General features: G+C 35.5%; 1 protein-coding gene across 2 annotated transcripts in view; it reads left to right on the plus strand.

The window, feature by feature from the left end:
• RAB28 (RAB28, member RAS oncogene family) overlaps positions 1–18,249 on the plus strand; it is a 129,627-nt gene that overhangs the window by 109,477 nt on the left and 1,901 nt on the right. The window contains exons 5-7 of one of the 2 annotated variants that reach the window (XM_036765545.1): positions 1,261–1,364; positions 6,136–6,213; positions 15,934–16,028. In XM_036765545.1, coding sequence (XP_036621440.1) covers positions 1,261–1,364; positions 6,136–6,213; positions 15,934–16,023 — 272 coding nt within the window. In that variant the 3' untranslated portion in view covers positions 16,024–16,028. The remainder of the gene's footprint in view (positions 1–1,260; positions 1,365–6,135; positions 6,214–15,933; positions 16,029–18,249) is intronic. The other variant, XM_036765544.1, reaches the window with a different exon arrangement.

Below are 18,249 nucleotides of genomic sequence, written 5' to 3' on the forward strand. Positions count from 1 at the left end.
CAGTAAAAAAAGGTGACATTGCCTTATGTTTAATTGGTTAGTGATTTCATTAGGGATTTTTCCTAGTGACGTTATTTGTTCTTACTTTTGTTGTTGTTGAATTAGAAGAAGTATTTTAGTTTCAATATTATGATAAACTGTAGTATAAACATTAGTGCTAATAGCTTAGTATTTTAGTTGTCCACAAATTAATGCCTGTGGTATCTGGGCGTTTTTAGGCCTGTTCTTGTAAACAAGGCCTCAGTGATGTTTAAGGAATAGCAACATGTGGCCAAAAAAAAAAGCTCCACATTAACCAAGGTAAGCAGTATAAATGAGACTTAGGAATCCCCTGTTAGACCAAAAATCTCCTAGAGAAAATCTCCAGAGCCTACAAATTAAAGACCTCCAATATCATTTTAAATAAAGCCTTTTATGTAGTATGAGAGCATTTTTTTAGTTGATAATCAATTGCCACTATTATGCAGGCTTACTAGATTTGCAAATTTACAAGTTTTTACAAGTCAGTTGGGTCCCTTCCTCAGGAAATCAGTTTAAGTTTTTTTTTCCTGTATTGACTCAAAGAACCTAGTTGTCCTTAAATCCTTGTGAATATATTTGCCTTATAATTTGACGGCATTGAGTCAACACCCGTATTGGTACTGCAATGCAATAAAAAGAGAAACTTTTCAATATAGATTCCTGTTACTTCAGGATCAGATTTGGAAAAATTGGAATGTACACGATAAAACCTGTCAAGATTTGAGTTCCATGTTCTGCTTTTAGCACCTAACACTTTTCAGTGAAATGCTGTCTTGTTTAAGTGCTTTATTTCCAGTGGGCCCATCACAGGGAAAATCAATGAACACCACTCTCAAAATATATAAAGGAAGGAAACTTTCTAAAGGACCTTTCTGAAGTCTCCTTTTATGAAATTAGAAATATTTTAATAACAAATTCAATTAATATTTTTATATTTCTAGACATTAACCAGATATTTGCCATACAGCATTTAAATTACAAAACTCAAAAACATTCTGATTATGTCAGACTGTAAACTATTTCAAAGCAAATTTGTAGGAGGCATTTAAACATTTACTCACTCATTTAACACTTACTAGGTATCTACTATGTATAAGGCACAGTACACACAATAAGCAGACCCAGCTATATTATAATAGGAATAAAATAGAATGTTTTTTTTATGTTAAAAATAATTAAACAGTTTTATTTACAAACAATAACATACTGGATTTTATTTTTCTTTCAATGCCTTTCTAGTTGACTTGGAGCATATGAGAACAGTAAAACCTGATAAACACCTACGGTTTTGCCAGGAAAATGGCCTCAGCAGCCATTTTGTGTCAGCAAAGACAGGAGACTCTGTAAGTAAAGAGTGTAACTAAAACCCACTTGAAGTGTGTGTGTGTGTGTGTGTGTGTGTGTAAGTACACATTTGGGAGGAGATGCCTTTTTCATTTTCAAAATTCTGTGATGTTATGATTTTATAAATGTTTAATTCTAGCAGTTGGAAATTCTCTTGCATTGTTTAGAATAGTGGTGGCTTACCAAACCACTTTTATATTTCATATATTCACCAATATTCTTGGGAGTTCTTGCCATTAAGCAATTTCCTGGGCTGCGTTTAGTTTAGGCTCTAATGACTTTCTCCCTCTATTTGAAGACCAAGTTAAATTCTCTATAAAAGTTGGTTTAAAATGGTTTGTTCTGGAAGAGATGACTCTTCCCCAAAATATTTTGTAGTCCAAGTGGAGATTTTTATAATTCCATCTCTGTATCAAAGACAATTTTGTATTTGATCCTGTTTTAAGGGCAACCTTCAGTTCATAACACACTTAGGTAGAAATATTATATTGAGTGAATATTTCACCTCTCTTTCCCAAAAGGTAAATTGACAAGTAAATTTTGTTTTATAAAAGACAGTCATGAAGGTCCACAGTGCTGATACAATTCAGTAAACTCTTGATGTCTGTTAGTTGTAGGGAAATAAGAAGGGAAAGCAGACAGGCCAGAGGTATTGGCAAAGCTTTCCCTTTAATTAGGTTTAAAAGACAAGTAAGGTAAATAGACCGCTTGTGGTTGAGGTTGCAGAAAAGCCAGACAAAGTTAAAGACAACTGAACTACAGGATTGTTGTTTGAAGCCAGAATTTCCTGAAGATAACTCTTAATGAGTCTTTCCAAACTTGAAAATATTAAGCCAGAGATAGAGATTAAGTAGCTAGGTGGTGCAGTGGATAGAGTGCTGGGACTGGAGTCCAGAAGACCTGAGTTCAGATCCATCCTCAGATTCTTACTAACTGTGTGACCCTGGGCAAGTCACTTAACTCTGTTTGCATTAGTTTCCTCATCTATAAAATGAGCTGGAGAAGGAAATGGAAAACCAGTCTAGTATCTTTGCCAAGAAAATCCTAAATAGAGTCACAGAGAGTCAGATGTGACTAAAAAAACCCGAATAACGAGAAATTAAACATTGTTTTAAATAATAGTTAAGGATGAGTAAATAAGCCAACTGTATGTAGATGCTTTACACTTTTTAAAGAAAATAGTGTTTTCCTGTTCATTGCTGTTTTTTATATATGAAAAAGATGACTGAGTAGAAATACATGGCAACTTCTCTCAATTAAAACTACAGTTTAATTTTTGATTAAGTCAGAATAGTATTTTTCATCTGCTGGCAATTTACACTAGATTGAAAACAAAGTATACTTCAAGGACCTGTGATTTCTCTAGGTCCCTTAGCATAATTCACATTACCCTCTATGCCTTAGTAGAGTTTGATAGTTACTTTGGTCAAAAAGTTAATCATCCTGTAACCAACTTGGTGAGGACTCTTTCTGACGTAAGCTGGGTTGTTCTTTATATGGTAGACGCAGTCCGTCACTGGACCCATATTGAACTCTTTCCAGCTTGGTTGGACTTGCTAAAATTTGTGATATACCAGGATAGCCTTTGAGAACCTAGGCTCAACTCCATACCATAATGAAGCATTGGAGTAGAACTTGAGTGGTTTCTCAAAATGACTAAGAAAAATACAAAACTACTTAAGTGTCAAACCTGGGAACAAAGTCACAATAATAAATATATAATCCTAGCAATTTTTTAAATTTAAAACTAAGCTTGAAGGTGGCAGAGCATATTAGCAGGGGATCAAGTCATGCTCATAGAGACAGTGATGACTGCATTTTGTTAAGGCATTCCCAGAGAAGTTCAAGTAACTATCTTCACCAACTGTCTATTACCTGGTTGGGCAGTGACCCACCTATACTGTCCTGGCAAGGTCAGAATTATGACTCGGCTCTGATTTTAGCATAATAGTCTCCAAGACCTGTTCCTACTTCATATCTGCTATTGGCTCCTAATTGGTCTCTTAGCCTCCCAGTCTTTCCCCTTTTTTTATCCATTTTCCATATAACTGTTAAATTGACATTCCTAAAGTACAGACCTGACTGTATTACTCCCCTGCTCAAGAAACTTAAGTGGTTCTCTCTTGACTGTAGAATAAAATATAAACACCTCTGTTTGGCATTTAAAGCCCTTAACATTCTGGCTCCAAACTTGTTTTTCCAGACTGATTTCACATTAATCCCACTCATTCACTCTCTATTCCAGCCAAACTGGCCTGCTCTCTGTTCCCCATAGATGACCTGCTATCTCCCACCTCTAAACTTCTGTCCATAATGCTCTTTCTTCTCATCACGGCTTCTTGGAACCTCCAAGCTTCTTTTTCTCATAACTTCCGTTAATAGTGTTTTACCTACTGACTCTGGAATTGACTTTGTTTATTTTCTGTATTCACTTATCTACGTACATGTTGTTTCCTTCTAGGAAATGTATGCTTTTTGAGCACAGGGGCTTTTTTGTTTATATTTGTAGACATATCACCAGCACGGTGCTTGGCACATAGGAATAGTCAAGAAGTGTTTTTTTTTTAAATTAAATTGAATTGAATTCCTTTTACAGTATGCCCATGGCATGTGGAATCATAAACATCTGGAGTTGGAAGTTATGTAAGAGAACATTTAATTAAACTTTTTAGTTTACAAATGAAAATGATATTCAGAGACTTTAAATAACTTTCCCAAGATCACACTGCTAGTTTATGGTAGAGCCAGAATTAGAAATCCATTATATGATGCCATGTATGTGTGTATATGTGTATATGTATGTATGTAATGTATGTAGCTTTGTATGTAGGTTCAATTAGTAGCTCAGCTTAGTTTCTTGACTAAATCAATAATGCGCTTCCCTATTATGTAAAGAACATTTTGGAACATTTTCTCTGCTTTGCTATCTGGATTATCCATGGTTGAACTGTGGGCAAGAAAGAGAACAAGCACTGATAGTGGCTGTTGTATTGCTGCATTCTCCCTTCTAATCCCTGTAACCATTAACTCCTCTCCTAGCCTTAGGATTCTACTTCATTACTAAAAAGTTATTTTCAATAGGTGGTTGTCTTTGTAGCCAAGAGGATCAAAACAGGTTGTGTACCCGTGGAATTAGTTTGGGTTTATAGATACTTGGCTTTTTAAAAAAATCAAAGATCTAAATAATGTAATATGACTTTTCTTGGTTTGCAGGTGACAGAAAGCTATGAAAGAATGATCAACACCTGGGATGATAGTATTAGGATAAAAAATTCATTTAGAGAATTTGTAAAAGCCGTTCAATAGGAATTAGGTAGAATATTTAAGTAGAAAAGCTGTACAATGTAGTACATTAATAGAGTTCAAAGGTATAGAAATCTTATCCTGAAATTGATCATGGGTTATCGTAATCATAAAGCTGTTGCTAAAAAAGGAAATTAAGGAGCCTTTTTAAAGGTAAATAATTTGTAAGAATAATTAATGTTTCTACCATACTCTGAAAATAAGGGTACCAGTTTTAGTGCACTTCTCATTTAGAGAGAGATACGAAATATCTGCATGTTGATAGGAGAACCATGGAAGCTGTTAAAGGGTTGGATAACAATAATAACTTAAACTTGCATGCCAATTTATGATTAATCAAGGACTTTCTCATGTATCCCATTTGATCCCTGTGAGGTAAGGAGGGAAGACAGTATTTTCCTAATTTGTAAAGATGAAGTAATAATAATAATTAATATTTATATCACATTTGCTATGTGCCAGGCACTGTGCTAAGCAAGTATTGCAGATATTATTTTGATTCTCAACAACAACCCTGGTAGGTAGGTACTATTATTATCCACATTGTACAGATGAGGAAACTGAAGCAAACGAGATGTTAAGTGACTTGCCCAGGGTCACACCGCTAGTCAACGTATGAGGCCAAATTTGAACTCCGGTCTTCCTGACTCCAGGCCCTGTGCCTAGCTGTCTCTATCTTCAAAATGAACAAATGGCTAACTCAAATGACACAGTTCTTTAGTGGAATTGAAACTTAGTCCTAGGTCATTTTTTGGTTTACACCTGCCACAGACTGACTAAAAGCAGTTTAAAGAGCATTTTTCTTGGGATGAGAAGTGAGAAATTGAAGTCAAATTGGTATATATGGCACACTTAAGGAACTTAGAGATGAATATCAGAAATTAGTTTGGACTGATCCATTTTCAAGCCCTTGAGGGATTTGTAAACCACTTTTCAGTCTTACACTTTATTATTTAAAAAAGCTGTAATTTATTCAAAAAGAATAGCTAGTTTTATGTTGGAAGCAAGGTTTTATAGCTCAGCTGTTCCTGATGAGTATTAATTAGGAACCCTGGAAGTGGTTGCATTATTCAAATTTGTACTACCTATATCCATTAATTCATTGAATCAGTGAAGACATTTTACAGATTCAAATAGTACAAATTCAAAAACATGCAACCACTCCATGAGATTCATTATTCTTATTAATTAGGCATAACCTTTGAAAACTGTTAAGGGATACATCTTCAAGTTCATTTTAACAGTCCAGTATACCATACGGTGTCTTAAAAATTGTGATTTAATCCTTTTAATATTTCATGATATTTACAATGACAGTGCATTTTCCAGATAACTCATTTTCAGAATTGCCCAGGACGTCATATTTTTGCAATGTTCACTGTTTAGAATTGAAGAAAAACTTGATGCATTTAAAGGTAATTTGAGTATATCTGCTTTTAATTATTTTTACCCTATTTCTTGTTACAGGTATTCCTGTGTTTTCAGAAAGTTGCTGCTGAAATCCTTGGGATCAAATTAAACAAAGCAGAAATTGAACAGTCACAGGTGATTGTCCTGAATATTATGCTTTAAACATAATTTTAAGAGGTTTTTTTTAGGTCTTTTTCACACTTCTATGCTAGTGTAATTATTTCACATATCATCAGAAATACTGCTCATCACAGTTTTGTTACTGAAAGAGGTTAAAAGCATTCTTTCTATGTAAATAGAAAAGATTCACCTTTTATTTGAATCCTTTTCATGAAGATAGATATTAGTATTTGACAGTATTTAATGTAATGAAACCTATTAATTATAATTTGTGAAATTTTATTATGGGTTGAGGTAAAGTTTCTTGTACTACTCTTGGGTATAAATAGATTAATTCAGTAATAAAAACAACATCAAGAGGTGAATATTTAATTTGCTGCAGAGAACAAACTCTTAAAAAGTATTAATTTGCATACCAAGTTCCTGTGTTAACTGCAATTTATTTCCGAACTTATATACTGAAGTCCCTCACATATTCTATTTGGCAAAACTTCATTACCCTACTAAATGTATTTGAAAGTTATAAAATGACTTTTCTTTGGGAAAAAAATGTTCTATATATCTAATTTTTGACTAGTAGGTTTTCCATGTGTCTAGATGAGTGAAGTTTTCCTCCCCCCCTTTTTATTTTTTGTTCTCTGTGTGTGTGTGTGTGTGTGTGTGTGTGTGAATGTGAAGTGTGTTTTCTCTTTTATTTCAGTACTCCCTTTCTGTGTTTCTTGCACTTATTCATATCTTCATTTCAATACATAAAGGATCTATAATTTCATTGATGTGGGTGCTCTTTCTACCAACACAGATTCTAACTTTTCTAAAACTTAGTAGATAGTTTTTGCATTACTTTGTCCATAGAATTTGTAAACCTTTAATTCAACGGCTATTTATTAATTGCTGACCATGTGCAAAGCACTGTGCTAGGTGCTGCAAATACAAAGATACAGACAACAGTTTTTGCTCTCAAGGATCTTAACCAGCCTGGTGATAAGCTTTCAGTCTGCTCCTTAGACGACATACAAGGTTCATCACACGTAGTCTGGTAGAACTTGCCAAAGCTTGTACTCTGCTGGCAGAGCTTCCTTCCCTGCTTTGGGCTATTGTGAGGATCAAATGGGATAACATGAGGAAGCCCTTGATTAACTACAAGGTGGTAGCTGGATGGCACAATGGAGAGAGCCCTGGGCTTGGAATCAGGAAGACTCATCTTCCTGAGTTCAAATCCGGCCTCAGACACTTACTAGACCCTGGGCAAGTCACTTAACCCTGTTTGCCTCAGTTCCTCATCTATAAAATGAGCTAGAGAAGAAAATGGCAAACTGCTTCATAAATATAAACATACATTACAGTTCCTCAGTATTTTTGTGCAAACCACTTTAGTATCTTTGCGAAGAAAACCCCAAAATGGTGTCGTGAAGAGTCAGACATGACTGAAACGACCCAACAACAAAATTCTAAGTTTAAGTTATTATTGTTATCCAGTCCTTGGCAGGCTTCCGTGGTTTTCCCAACAGCATACAGATTCAAGAATTGAGAGTCACCTCCATACCACAGACAGGCATCAGAAAGTAGGATTTTAGTGTAGCGTAATTAATATTGCAAAGGAAAGTTCTGCTAAACTAATATCGTATAGCAAAGTACTGGTTAGCCCTTTTAAGTGAATTCCTTGGTGGCATACTCTAATTATTGAATAAACCACAGGTATTGACATCCTTCAAGACACAATGCAAGTATCCCCTTTCACATGAAGCTTTTTCTGAACCCCACAGCTACTTGTCCCCTCCTCCTCAGCTGTATTGTATTTTTAAATCATATTTTTATTTGCTTTTAATTCTCCTTATATTTATTATGTATGTATTTTTGTGTGAACTTATTTTCCTGATAGAATGTAAATTCTTTGTAAGTAGGGATATTTCATTATTTGTATTTGTATTTCTACAGCCAGACACAGTTCCTGGTATATAGCAGGTAGTTAATATATTTTGATTGATTAGGAGTCAGAAAGTTTTAACTTGAATTGATTATGGAACTCTGGGCTCTTTTATGCCCCTGGGTGGAATGTATTTCATAATTTTATTATGCTTTTTCGATGATTTTTGATATTAAGTTTCCAGGAAGTAAGTCAAGGCTCTGTATGTTTATCAGGTTGGGGGAATAATAAGATCAGCTTACAGTTTTCAAAGCTTGTCTGGCATTCTCTGTTCTTTTTGTAAAAAAGAAGGATATAAAATAAAGTAGAATTCTTAAAGAAAACCTCAAAGCTGACAGGTCCTACTTAAATGAACTCTGTTTTTGTACTAATATGTATAGCTCATATAAGTTTGTGACCTTTTCTTCTCTCCAAATATAGCATATTAATAATGCTTATTTTTAAAACTACCTGTTTAGGCCTTATAAACAATGTTGCTATAATGACAATTTACGTATACTGGCCCAAAAATTATAATAATGGAATAAATTCTAAAATATAGACTTTTAAATGTGGTGAACAACATGTGTGTTTGACAACAATAAACTGAGTTGTTTTTCCTTGCCTTGCATGTACAATGAAGACATGGTTTCTTCCCTGCACCCACTTCCTGCCTCTTGTGAAATTTTTCTCCTCATTCGTTCTTTCAGTCAACAAACATTTTCAATAAACATAAGTACTATTATGTGCAAGGTATTATACTAGTTTCTGGGGAATATAAAGAAAAAATTACATTTCCTTTCCTGAAGGAGTTAGGGTAGATATGCAAAGAAGAGACTCAGAGTGCTTTAAGAACATTGAAGGAAGGAGAGAATAGTCTGTGAAATCAGGAAAGGTTTCCCAGAGTAGGTTTTTGCACAGAAGAATGATCTGATGAAAGAGGCACATAGTAGGTGCTGAAATGCATGTTGATTAACTATTGGACATCATTCTGGCATTAGTGCCCTGGAGAATAAATCCAACAGAGGAGACTGAAGTCGAAGAGACCAAATGAAGTCCTTGTAGTAGTCATGGCATGAAGGGATAAGACTTTTGTTATCTTGGTGGCAGTGGTAACAGAGACACCAGGAAGGAAGAATGAACAGAATTTGGTTATTGGTTGGTCAGATGGGTATATGGAGAAGGAGATTTTGACCTTTTGTGAGGAAATGGAGACCTGGGAGAACTTAGGATGGTAGTATGTTTACCAACAGAAGACATTTTGGTATATCATTTTAAAGGACTTTAATAGACAAAGCAGCTTTGTGCCTGAGTCACAGAAAGAAAAGTTTGGTGAATTTGAATTTATTTAAAATAATGAATAAATGTTTTGGAGTTTTAGTTGAACAGGAATTTTTCCTTTAATCTGTTAAGGATTTTTTTGTAGGTACCATGGAAGATTCAGAGTTTAGTTATTTGCCAAAATGGGATATGATAGTTAATGGGTAAGTTAGTTGCCCAGATGAGGTACTTGAAGTCCTAAGAGTGTGCTCGCTGTTCCACACCTCCGTGCCTTTGTACAGGCTTTTGCTCAGGCCTAGAAGATGCCTCTTCTTTACCTTTTCCTCTTAGAATCTCAAGTTTCCTTCATTTCATCTGCCATTTCTTACAGGAAGCCTTTTTGTGTACCCTAAGTTATTAATGCTTTTTACATACAAACATGTATATATGTGTATGTATATGTATATATATCTACACACATAGACATCATACATATTTATACATATGTGTGCATTATAATCTATATGTGTACATACATACATACACATATGTACACACAAAAATAAAAACCATTCTCCACCTTAAAGTACCTTGCGTTCCGTTAGGAGAATATGATATGTATATGTAAGGTAAATATGTATAGACATTATATATAATACACAAACACATATACACATATATTCATATATATACAAAATATATGTGCATATTATGCCCATATACTTCTCTGTTTGCATGTTGTATTAGATGTATTTGTATTATATGTAATACATGTAAAACGTGTTAAACGTTATTTCTGTTTGTATTAGTACATACTGATAGATGCATGTCTGTGTACCTATGCTTACCTGTTTACATACTGTATATTCCCAGTGAAATTTCAGAGACTGAGTGGAGACTGGCTTTCATTTTGTCTTTATATACTTCATTATATCCTTTGTATGTCTGTCTTTTTATCTAGAGCCTGGTGTAGTGTCTTGCACATTTTAAGTGCTTAATGAACATTAGTTGGATCGCAGTACATTCGTTATATTGAGAGCGAAGAAATGATCCTGTTCAGTGGGAACAGTTTTGAAAGTGAACTTGGCTAACCAGGAAATTAACCTAAAATCCCGTGTTACTGGGGATTTGTTTACTCATCGGAGTGTGCTGCCTAAGAGCTCATGGAAAGGAATATCTGGATGATACATAATATTAGTAATAATAATAACAATAGCTAGCATTTATATAGCACCTCCTCTGTGCCGAGCACTGTGCTGATTATCTCATGTGATCCTCACAACCACCCTGAGAGGTAGATGCAATTATTATTCCCATTTTGCAATTGTAAATCATCTGTTATCAATAGATGAAGTTTGAAAGAACTTGACAATTTTCTCATGTTAATGCTCTTAAGAATTATGTAGGCTTAAGAGGAGAAAGGAGTTCATTTCACAGGAGACAAGACTTGCCTACTGGAGGAAAGACGGATGTCTGCAAAAAGGCTTGGAAGCTCCAGTGATTTGTGTCAGAAAGTAGAACTGGTAAGAGTCGGGCAAAAGCAGCCTTAGCCCTTTATTGTAAGGTAAACATGGTGTTTTGGGAGGTGGCCAAATTAGAGCTTCACTCACCTTCATACTGTAATTGTAAAGTCGAACACTTTTGAGACAGCTAGGTAGTGCCATGGATGGAGTTGCTAGATGTAGAGTGAGGAATACCTGAGTTCAGACCTGTCCACACTGACTAGCTGTGTGGCCCAGGGCAAGTCAACTAAACCCCTACCTCAGTTTTCTCAACTGGAGCCTTGAAAAGAAAGGAAAGATTTTACCTGAATGAGATGTAAAGGAAAATAGTCCCACATAAGAAAAAACTAAGTGGGTGAAAAATGCCTTTTGTCTAGATTGACACACATGATGGATATTTCTGAAGAACCAATCCATCAGGATGTGTATTTTGACAGACCCTCCCAGGTTGATGTGATATCGACATAGGCCTGAAATTCAATAGGCAGAAAAGAGCAGGCAGAATAGCATTTGGGAAATTATAAAGCGCTTTCATTGTCCCCAGTCTACTTCCTGAAACAAAATTTCATCCTTTTAAGACCAATACTTTTCCATTCCTATGATGTGCCCACAAATCATGGATTACCACAATCTCCCAAGAATCAGAATGGCAGGCCACTGAGAGAGACGGTGATAGGCATAAGTGTAGTTTGTTGTTCAGTTGTTTTCAATTGTGTCTGACTCTTCATGACCCCATTTGGGGTTTCCTTAGCAAAGATACTGGAGTGGTTTGCCATTTCCTTCTCCAGATAATTTTGTAGAGGAGGAAACTGGGGCAAATCACGTTAAATAACTTTCCCAGAGTCATTCAACTAGTAACTGTCTGAGGCCAGATTTGAACTCAGGAAGATGAGTCTGACTCCAGGTCTGGTACTCCATCCACTGCCACCTAAGTACCCTTTATAAGTAGAGTGAAGCATACTTTGAACGATAAATTATGTAAATAATCTTTTTAAAGAGAGATGTAGGACTGGAAATGGACCAGTTGTATAGTTAAGTGAGAGAGAACAGTGGCAGCCCACTTTCTGCACTGGTATACATTTCATATTGAGGTCAAGAAGACCTCCCTTAGCCTTTTGGGAAGTTCCTCTTTAAAGCAGCATTTAGAGGATAGACGAAAGGGAAAGGTTATAACTGTAACATTGGTGTTGGAGAAAGCATCTATATCAATAAGGCCATAGACCCATTGAAGTAAGGAACATAAAGCATATTTTGAGGTCAAATGAAGGGGGAATTCATTTAGACCAGAAGAATTCAAGTTTTTAAAATTATGGGCCATGTTATCAGAAATCCATATGTACATGGGTCAAATTTTTCATTCCTAAGAGAGAAGCTATATGGAAGTTTTAAAAATTCAGTTTTTAAGTGATACTAAAGTAGTAAAAAAAAATTTAATCCTGATTTATTCAGAAGTGCAGAGTTAGAGGTTTAGTGAATGAATGGAAGAATGAAGCATTTATTTAGCAGTTACTGTTGTTAAAGCACTATTGAGTGCTGGTGATACAAAGAGAAAAGTGAGGCAGGCCTTGTTCTCAGGGATCTCCCATTCTGATGAGGGAGACAACACATTTAGAAGATTTCAGCTGCAAGTTAGATGGAAAAGTGTCATGGTCCTTACGTATTACGTAATATTACGCATTACATAATATTATGATATTAGTACATTTTCCTCAATGTAATTATTAATGTCACTACTCCTAGGACTCCTAATTTCAGGATCCTGAGCTTGTCCCTACCAGGGTCTGAAGGGAGATGACTGTCAAGGTGGTAGTGGTGGTTCGATCTGCCTGGTACATGCTGCCTCCATTCTTTCCCCAGGGTGCCCTGTTGCCTCATCTAGTCTGGCTTATCTGCCTTGTGTGTGCTAGTAATTGATCAATTTTGATCAAGATAATAAGAATATTCTTAAGAGGAGTCAGGACATATGTCAATACAGACTCCAGATTACACCATGGATAATGTCTCTTAACCTCATTTTCAAAAAGAAAATTTACTTTCACAAAAGCAGATACACCCAAACGTTGCCTAGAATTGGCTCATATAGCCAGAAATTTAAAGTTTCCTGTTGGCCTCTTAATTTATGTGTGCTTGCTAATTAGGCAAAGATTTTTTGGGGGAGAGGTGCTTAAAATCTCACCCTAGAATAAGGACTTTGGATTATGTTGCCATATGTTGAAAGCCCAAGAATTAGAAAATAATTGGCAATTTTATTTTGGCACCAAAAATAAAAGTTTCTAACATTGAATAATAATTTTTTTATTAAAACAATGAAAGGAGAAAAAAAGATAGTTACTATACTGTATAGCCAGGCATTTTTTGACACTTCTCAGCACCTGGAAATTGAGGTTTCTTCTTAGAGAAGGCAGTTTCCTGAATCTGGGATTGAGCAGGATCTTGGTTATAGTTTTTCTGACACAGACATGCCACACATCACTGTGGGAAGAGTACGGTACCCGAAGGAAAAGTTCTACTCCTTATACCTTTATTAATTTGTTTAAAATTGAAGTCATTAATGTTAGAGCTTTGATACAGAGTGACTTGAACACAGGTCAGTAACCCTGCTATGTTTATGTGATGGGATTTAAAGCCCCATTTGGGGGGGATTAATGAATTTCTTACTGACTACAAAGATAACTTCTTTTTATTCTACCTCAAGAGTTTGGTTTAAGGAAAAAAAACTAGATTTTGAGAGGTCAGATAACTGTGTATTGCCTAATCATACTGTGTTCAGCAATTGGTACCATTTTTGTTGATAATATCAGACCAAGATTTTTTAAAGAAAATATAGGGTCTTTTTCACTAGATAAGATAATATGAAGTTCATCAATTAAAAATGAAAAAAAAAAACCAAATCAGAGACTAATAAATCCAGACCATTTAACATACTCCCCGTTCCTCTCTTTTGTTTATCAAACTTTTATTTATAGATGCTGTCCACATGTGTATTGCCTGTGTTTTAATATCATTAATTCAGTATATATTCAAATTTTGGTTAAACGCAGTTGTGCTAAAATGTGGGAAAATGTCATGTAAACATTTAGAGGTAATGGAAAGAATTCTGGAGCTGGAGTCAAGGGAGATGGTTTTGAATTTTGATATGGACAGTTAGTACCTATTCCCTTCTCTGAGGTCAGTTTCTTACTTTGCCAAATGGGAATAATAATACTTGTTCTACCTGGCCTGCTCTGGTATGTCCTAATCGTGCAGCCCAGGGTAAGTCAGTTAACTTCTCCATACCAGTGACACTTTTCTTAAGAAGACTATGAGTGTACAACAGTCGATGCTGATCTGCATGGAAAGAGGAAGTTTTCTCCTGGGGAGCTCCCTACGCTGTACTATAATTTTGGACAAAGCACGAAAACAAAGTTCTTCAAAGTGCATCATAGGTGGAAGTGATTATTAGCATTATTATGTTTGAAACAGCATAGGAAATTTGTGTCCTTTAATATTTGAAGTTTTTCAATAGCAAGTTTTCTCTGTTATGTGTAAATTGTATTTTGTATTTTCCACCATCATTTGTTAAATATTATTGTCTTATTGTTATGTAATGGTTCCTTCAAGCTGTAGCTCAAATATAGGAAGCCTTGTTGGATCCCTGCCCGTTGCTAGTACCTCCCTTCCTGGGTTCCAGTCTTTAACTCTGACGCATCCCTCCCATGTGACCCTCAGCAAGACACTTAATCCCCCAGCACTCTAGGCAACTCTCTGTTACTAAATACTGCAGATGAAGGATCAGCCTGCACCGATGATGGGAAATGCCTTACCCAAGTGTGCCTTAAACTAATGAAATTACATGTCCAGGCTCTGATCTCTTTTTGTATTTATTCTGTCTGGACTTCTATCTGTATGTATTTGCCTTCTTAGAATACAAGCTCTTTAAGAATAAAGATTTTTTAAAAATTCTTTGTATCTTCAGTGCCTAAAGTATAGAATACACCTAATAAATGATTTTCTTATTATTTTACATTAGCTTTGTCCTTAAGAGGTGTAGGAATGGAATAATAATAGCCACTTAGATATGTATAGAGCTTTACAGGTATAATACACCTTCACATATATTATCTCACTTGATCTTCAAAACAAGGCAATTTAAGTATTGAGTAGGATTTTAGGATTTAGCCTAGGAAGAAATGTTACAATTAAGCTAGAGTTATTCCTCATTTAATAGGTAAGGAATCTAAAGCTTAAAGAAGCTGTCTGAGACAGAGCCTGAACTCCACAATGGGCCTTCTGAACCCCACCCATTTCAGTGTTCTTTCTTTCTTAGCACTTTTTCTCCATGCTTAATCTCGTTGGGAAAAATATTTTCATTTGTATTGCTTTAAGTAAATGCCTTAAACATTTTAAAGAAACAATTTCATAATAGCTGTTGCAGAGCTTTTTATTTAAACCTAATGGAGATTTTCCTTTATGAAACTGGAATCCATCCTAAAATTTTTAGGTAAATCTACTTTTTTGTGAGTGGCTGGGATACGTAATGAGAGTGGTCATGGGGGTATGGGAAGGAATGTGATGAAAAATAAATAGAAATATTTCATGACTAGAAATGCTACTAAATAAAAAAATTCATGTGATATATATTTACATACACATAAAATATTCTTATTAATCCATAATAGAGAAAAGTATAATAATTTACAACATTGTTATGCATTCTGTATGTATGTGATAAGGCAATCCCCAAGAAGTAAACTCCTGTTTTGTAGACTCAATGTACAGTTCTCCATTTTGGTAATTAACTAAATAGGATGATAAAGAAAATTAGCTCTTGGATCTTTACTCCCTCTCTTTTACTTTTTTTATGTTCAAATTTTCCTGTATCTTTGGCTGCGTGTTAAATTTGTGTTGATTTTCTTTATTTTTTTTCTGGAGTGTTCATTTTTTTCAGTTATTGAATCTTCTTTCTTTTTCTTTCTTCCCTTTCCCTCTCCCTTCTCCTCCTCCCTTTCTGTCTTTTTCTCTCTCCTTTCTCTTTTTTTAATTCGTCATTCTTCTCCTCCTTATTTGTCCATTGTGTACGGGATTTGACAGCATATTGTCAGGGCAGAAATAGTGAAGTATCCGGAAGAAGATAATCAACACCTCAACTCTACACAGAGTAAAACCTGTTCTTTACAGTAGTTCAGGTATTATTGGATAAATTATTGCAATGTGGGTGGTAAAGAAGGGTGGTAGAGGTAATTGAACCCAAATATCTTTTTGATATATATGACTTGTTTCTATAATATTTTTACCAACAGGAAGCCCTATATTCACTGAGAAAATTTTGCAGATCAGTAACATACCAGCTTTCTTTTAAAACTTTAAAAAACTGGTCCTTTGTGAAAGGGCTTACAATTTAAATAAGAATTTATGGGCAAGTTAACAGTGTTTAAAAAACTATTTGGCTTTATGAATGTTTATTATGTATTCACTGAAGTGGAGAATTGAAGCAGCTTCTTGGTAATTCGGTTATAATTGAGATAGTGATGGGGTTTTTGGTTATTTTTTTGTTTTTGTTTTTGGTCTGAATTATCATCAGATGGCCTTTTCTGTGTGTAGACATAAAAGAAGAGATGAAAACAGTGAGAATGTTTTGGTTGAAGTTACCACTTAACAGCGAATATTGTGATGCTACTTTATTGAATTCTTTTTTTAAAAGTTGCTTCCTTAAAGTTGGGTGTGTTTGTATTGCTGACTTTGCCATATCCTACCAGTAGGAAATTACTTGAAGTAAATTAGGGATTTTTTTAAACAAAAAAAGGCTCATAGGTTCTGAGGGTACTGTAAGACCACCACTTATTAGTAAAGCCTTTTACAGTTTATAAAGTACCTTCACAAACTTAAACCTCTAGACTTTCACTAGTCTACCTCTTCCCTGATGTATGGACACTATGAGCTTTAAGTATGGTATTTAAAGGAGGTATTAGAATCTCCATTTTACGTTCGCACAAACTAAGCTTCAAATAACTTATTTGGCTCCCCCAATGTCACAGAGCTAGTAAATAGCAGAAATGGAAAAATGGACCCCAGGACCTTGACCTCAAGGTCAGTGCTTTTCCCACCATACCATGCTGCTTCTTAATTCAAAGCACATTAATTGGCACTCAAGGGATTTGCATGTGTTAATACCCCAGACCCAGAGTGAGAACCTTTTTTGTGGACTAGAACAGTATCTTTATAAATATTATCCTAGAGTGTGCTGCCTAATATCATTCAATACTTCAAAGGATCCATTATTTGGTGTGGGCAACTCTCTCAGTACAGGTTTTAGCCCTACTACTCCTTAGTAGATGGTTTTATCAGTTGCTGAGGCCAAAAAAAAACCCTCATCCCCTTGGTGGTCAACCATCTGCCCAGTTTTTTAGTAAATACTTCTAAAATATATGAAGCCAAGTCTGTGTGACCCAGATATGAGACTGCAACAGTTAGATTTTTTTTTTACCTGAAAGGTCCATTTCTTGTCTAACGTTCTATAATGGTGACTTTGACACCATTGTCTTAAAACTGCAGGAATAGTGCTTCTAGGTTACATAGAAGCCTAGCATTGCCCAGTTCATTCAATAAAGCCTATATAGAAGATCCATTATAAACCAGACTGGACTGAATTTCTTAGTCTAGTTAGTTAGATTTGACTGATGTTAAAGAAATATGACAGAGTTCTTACCTAGTGTTTTTTTGGCAGATGCCGTGTTAACTAATTAATAGAATATAGTTCACATTAAGTATATGAAAGGAGGGAAAGGAGATATGTTAGATATATTTGCATGCGGTGTATTTTCAGTTTTTGAGTTTAAGGCATGGTCCTTAAAAGCAAATCTAGCCCATGAACTCCAACATATCTTAGTGAGGTTTCAGCAATCAAAATTTATATTCCTTTGGGCAGAGCACCTGCAAGTAATGGTATGTATGATTTCCTATGTGAATAGAGGGAAGACAGCTACTGCTACTCACAGAGTAGTAGTTGGGGACCCAAATGGCCAGTTCCAGTTGGACAGTGCTCCTTCCTTCCTTCCTTCCTTCCTTCCTTCCTTCCTTCCTTCCTTCCTTCCTTCCTTCCTTCCTTCCTTCCTTCCTTCCTTCCTTCCTTCTTCCTTTCCTCCCTCCCTCCCTCCCTCTCTCTCCTCCCTCTTGCCACATGGGGAATCATACCCTTACCTGTGGATGCTTTGCCCAAAGGGATGTAAATTTTGATCACTGAAACCCCTCAAGATATCTTGGGGTTTAAGGGCTGGATTTCTTTTTTAACGACCTTGCCTTAAACCTAAATCGCTGTGGCTTTCATTGACTGGCCAACAGTAGGTCCCATCCCTAACCTCACTTGGTCATTGTTTGGGTTTTGATGGCTCTGAGTGAGTATAAATAGCA

This window comes from Trichosurus vulpecula, chromosome 6, assembly GCF_011100635.1.
Source record: "Trichosurus vulpecula isolate mTriVul1 chromosome 6, mTriVul1.pri, whole genome shotgun sequence".
In the NCBI taxonomy this organism is placed as follows: Eukaryota; Metazoa; Chordata; class Mammalia; order Diprotodontia; family Phalangeridae; genus Trichosurus; species Trichosurus vulpecula.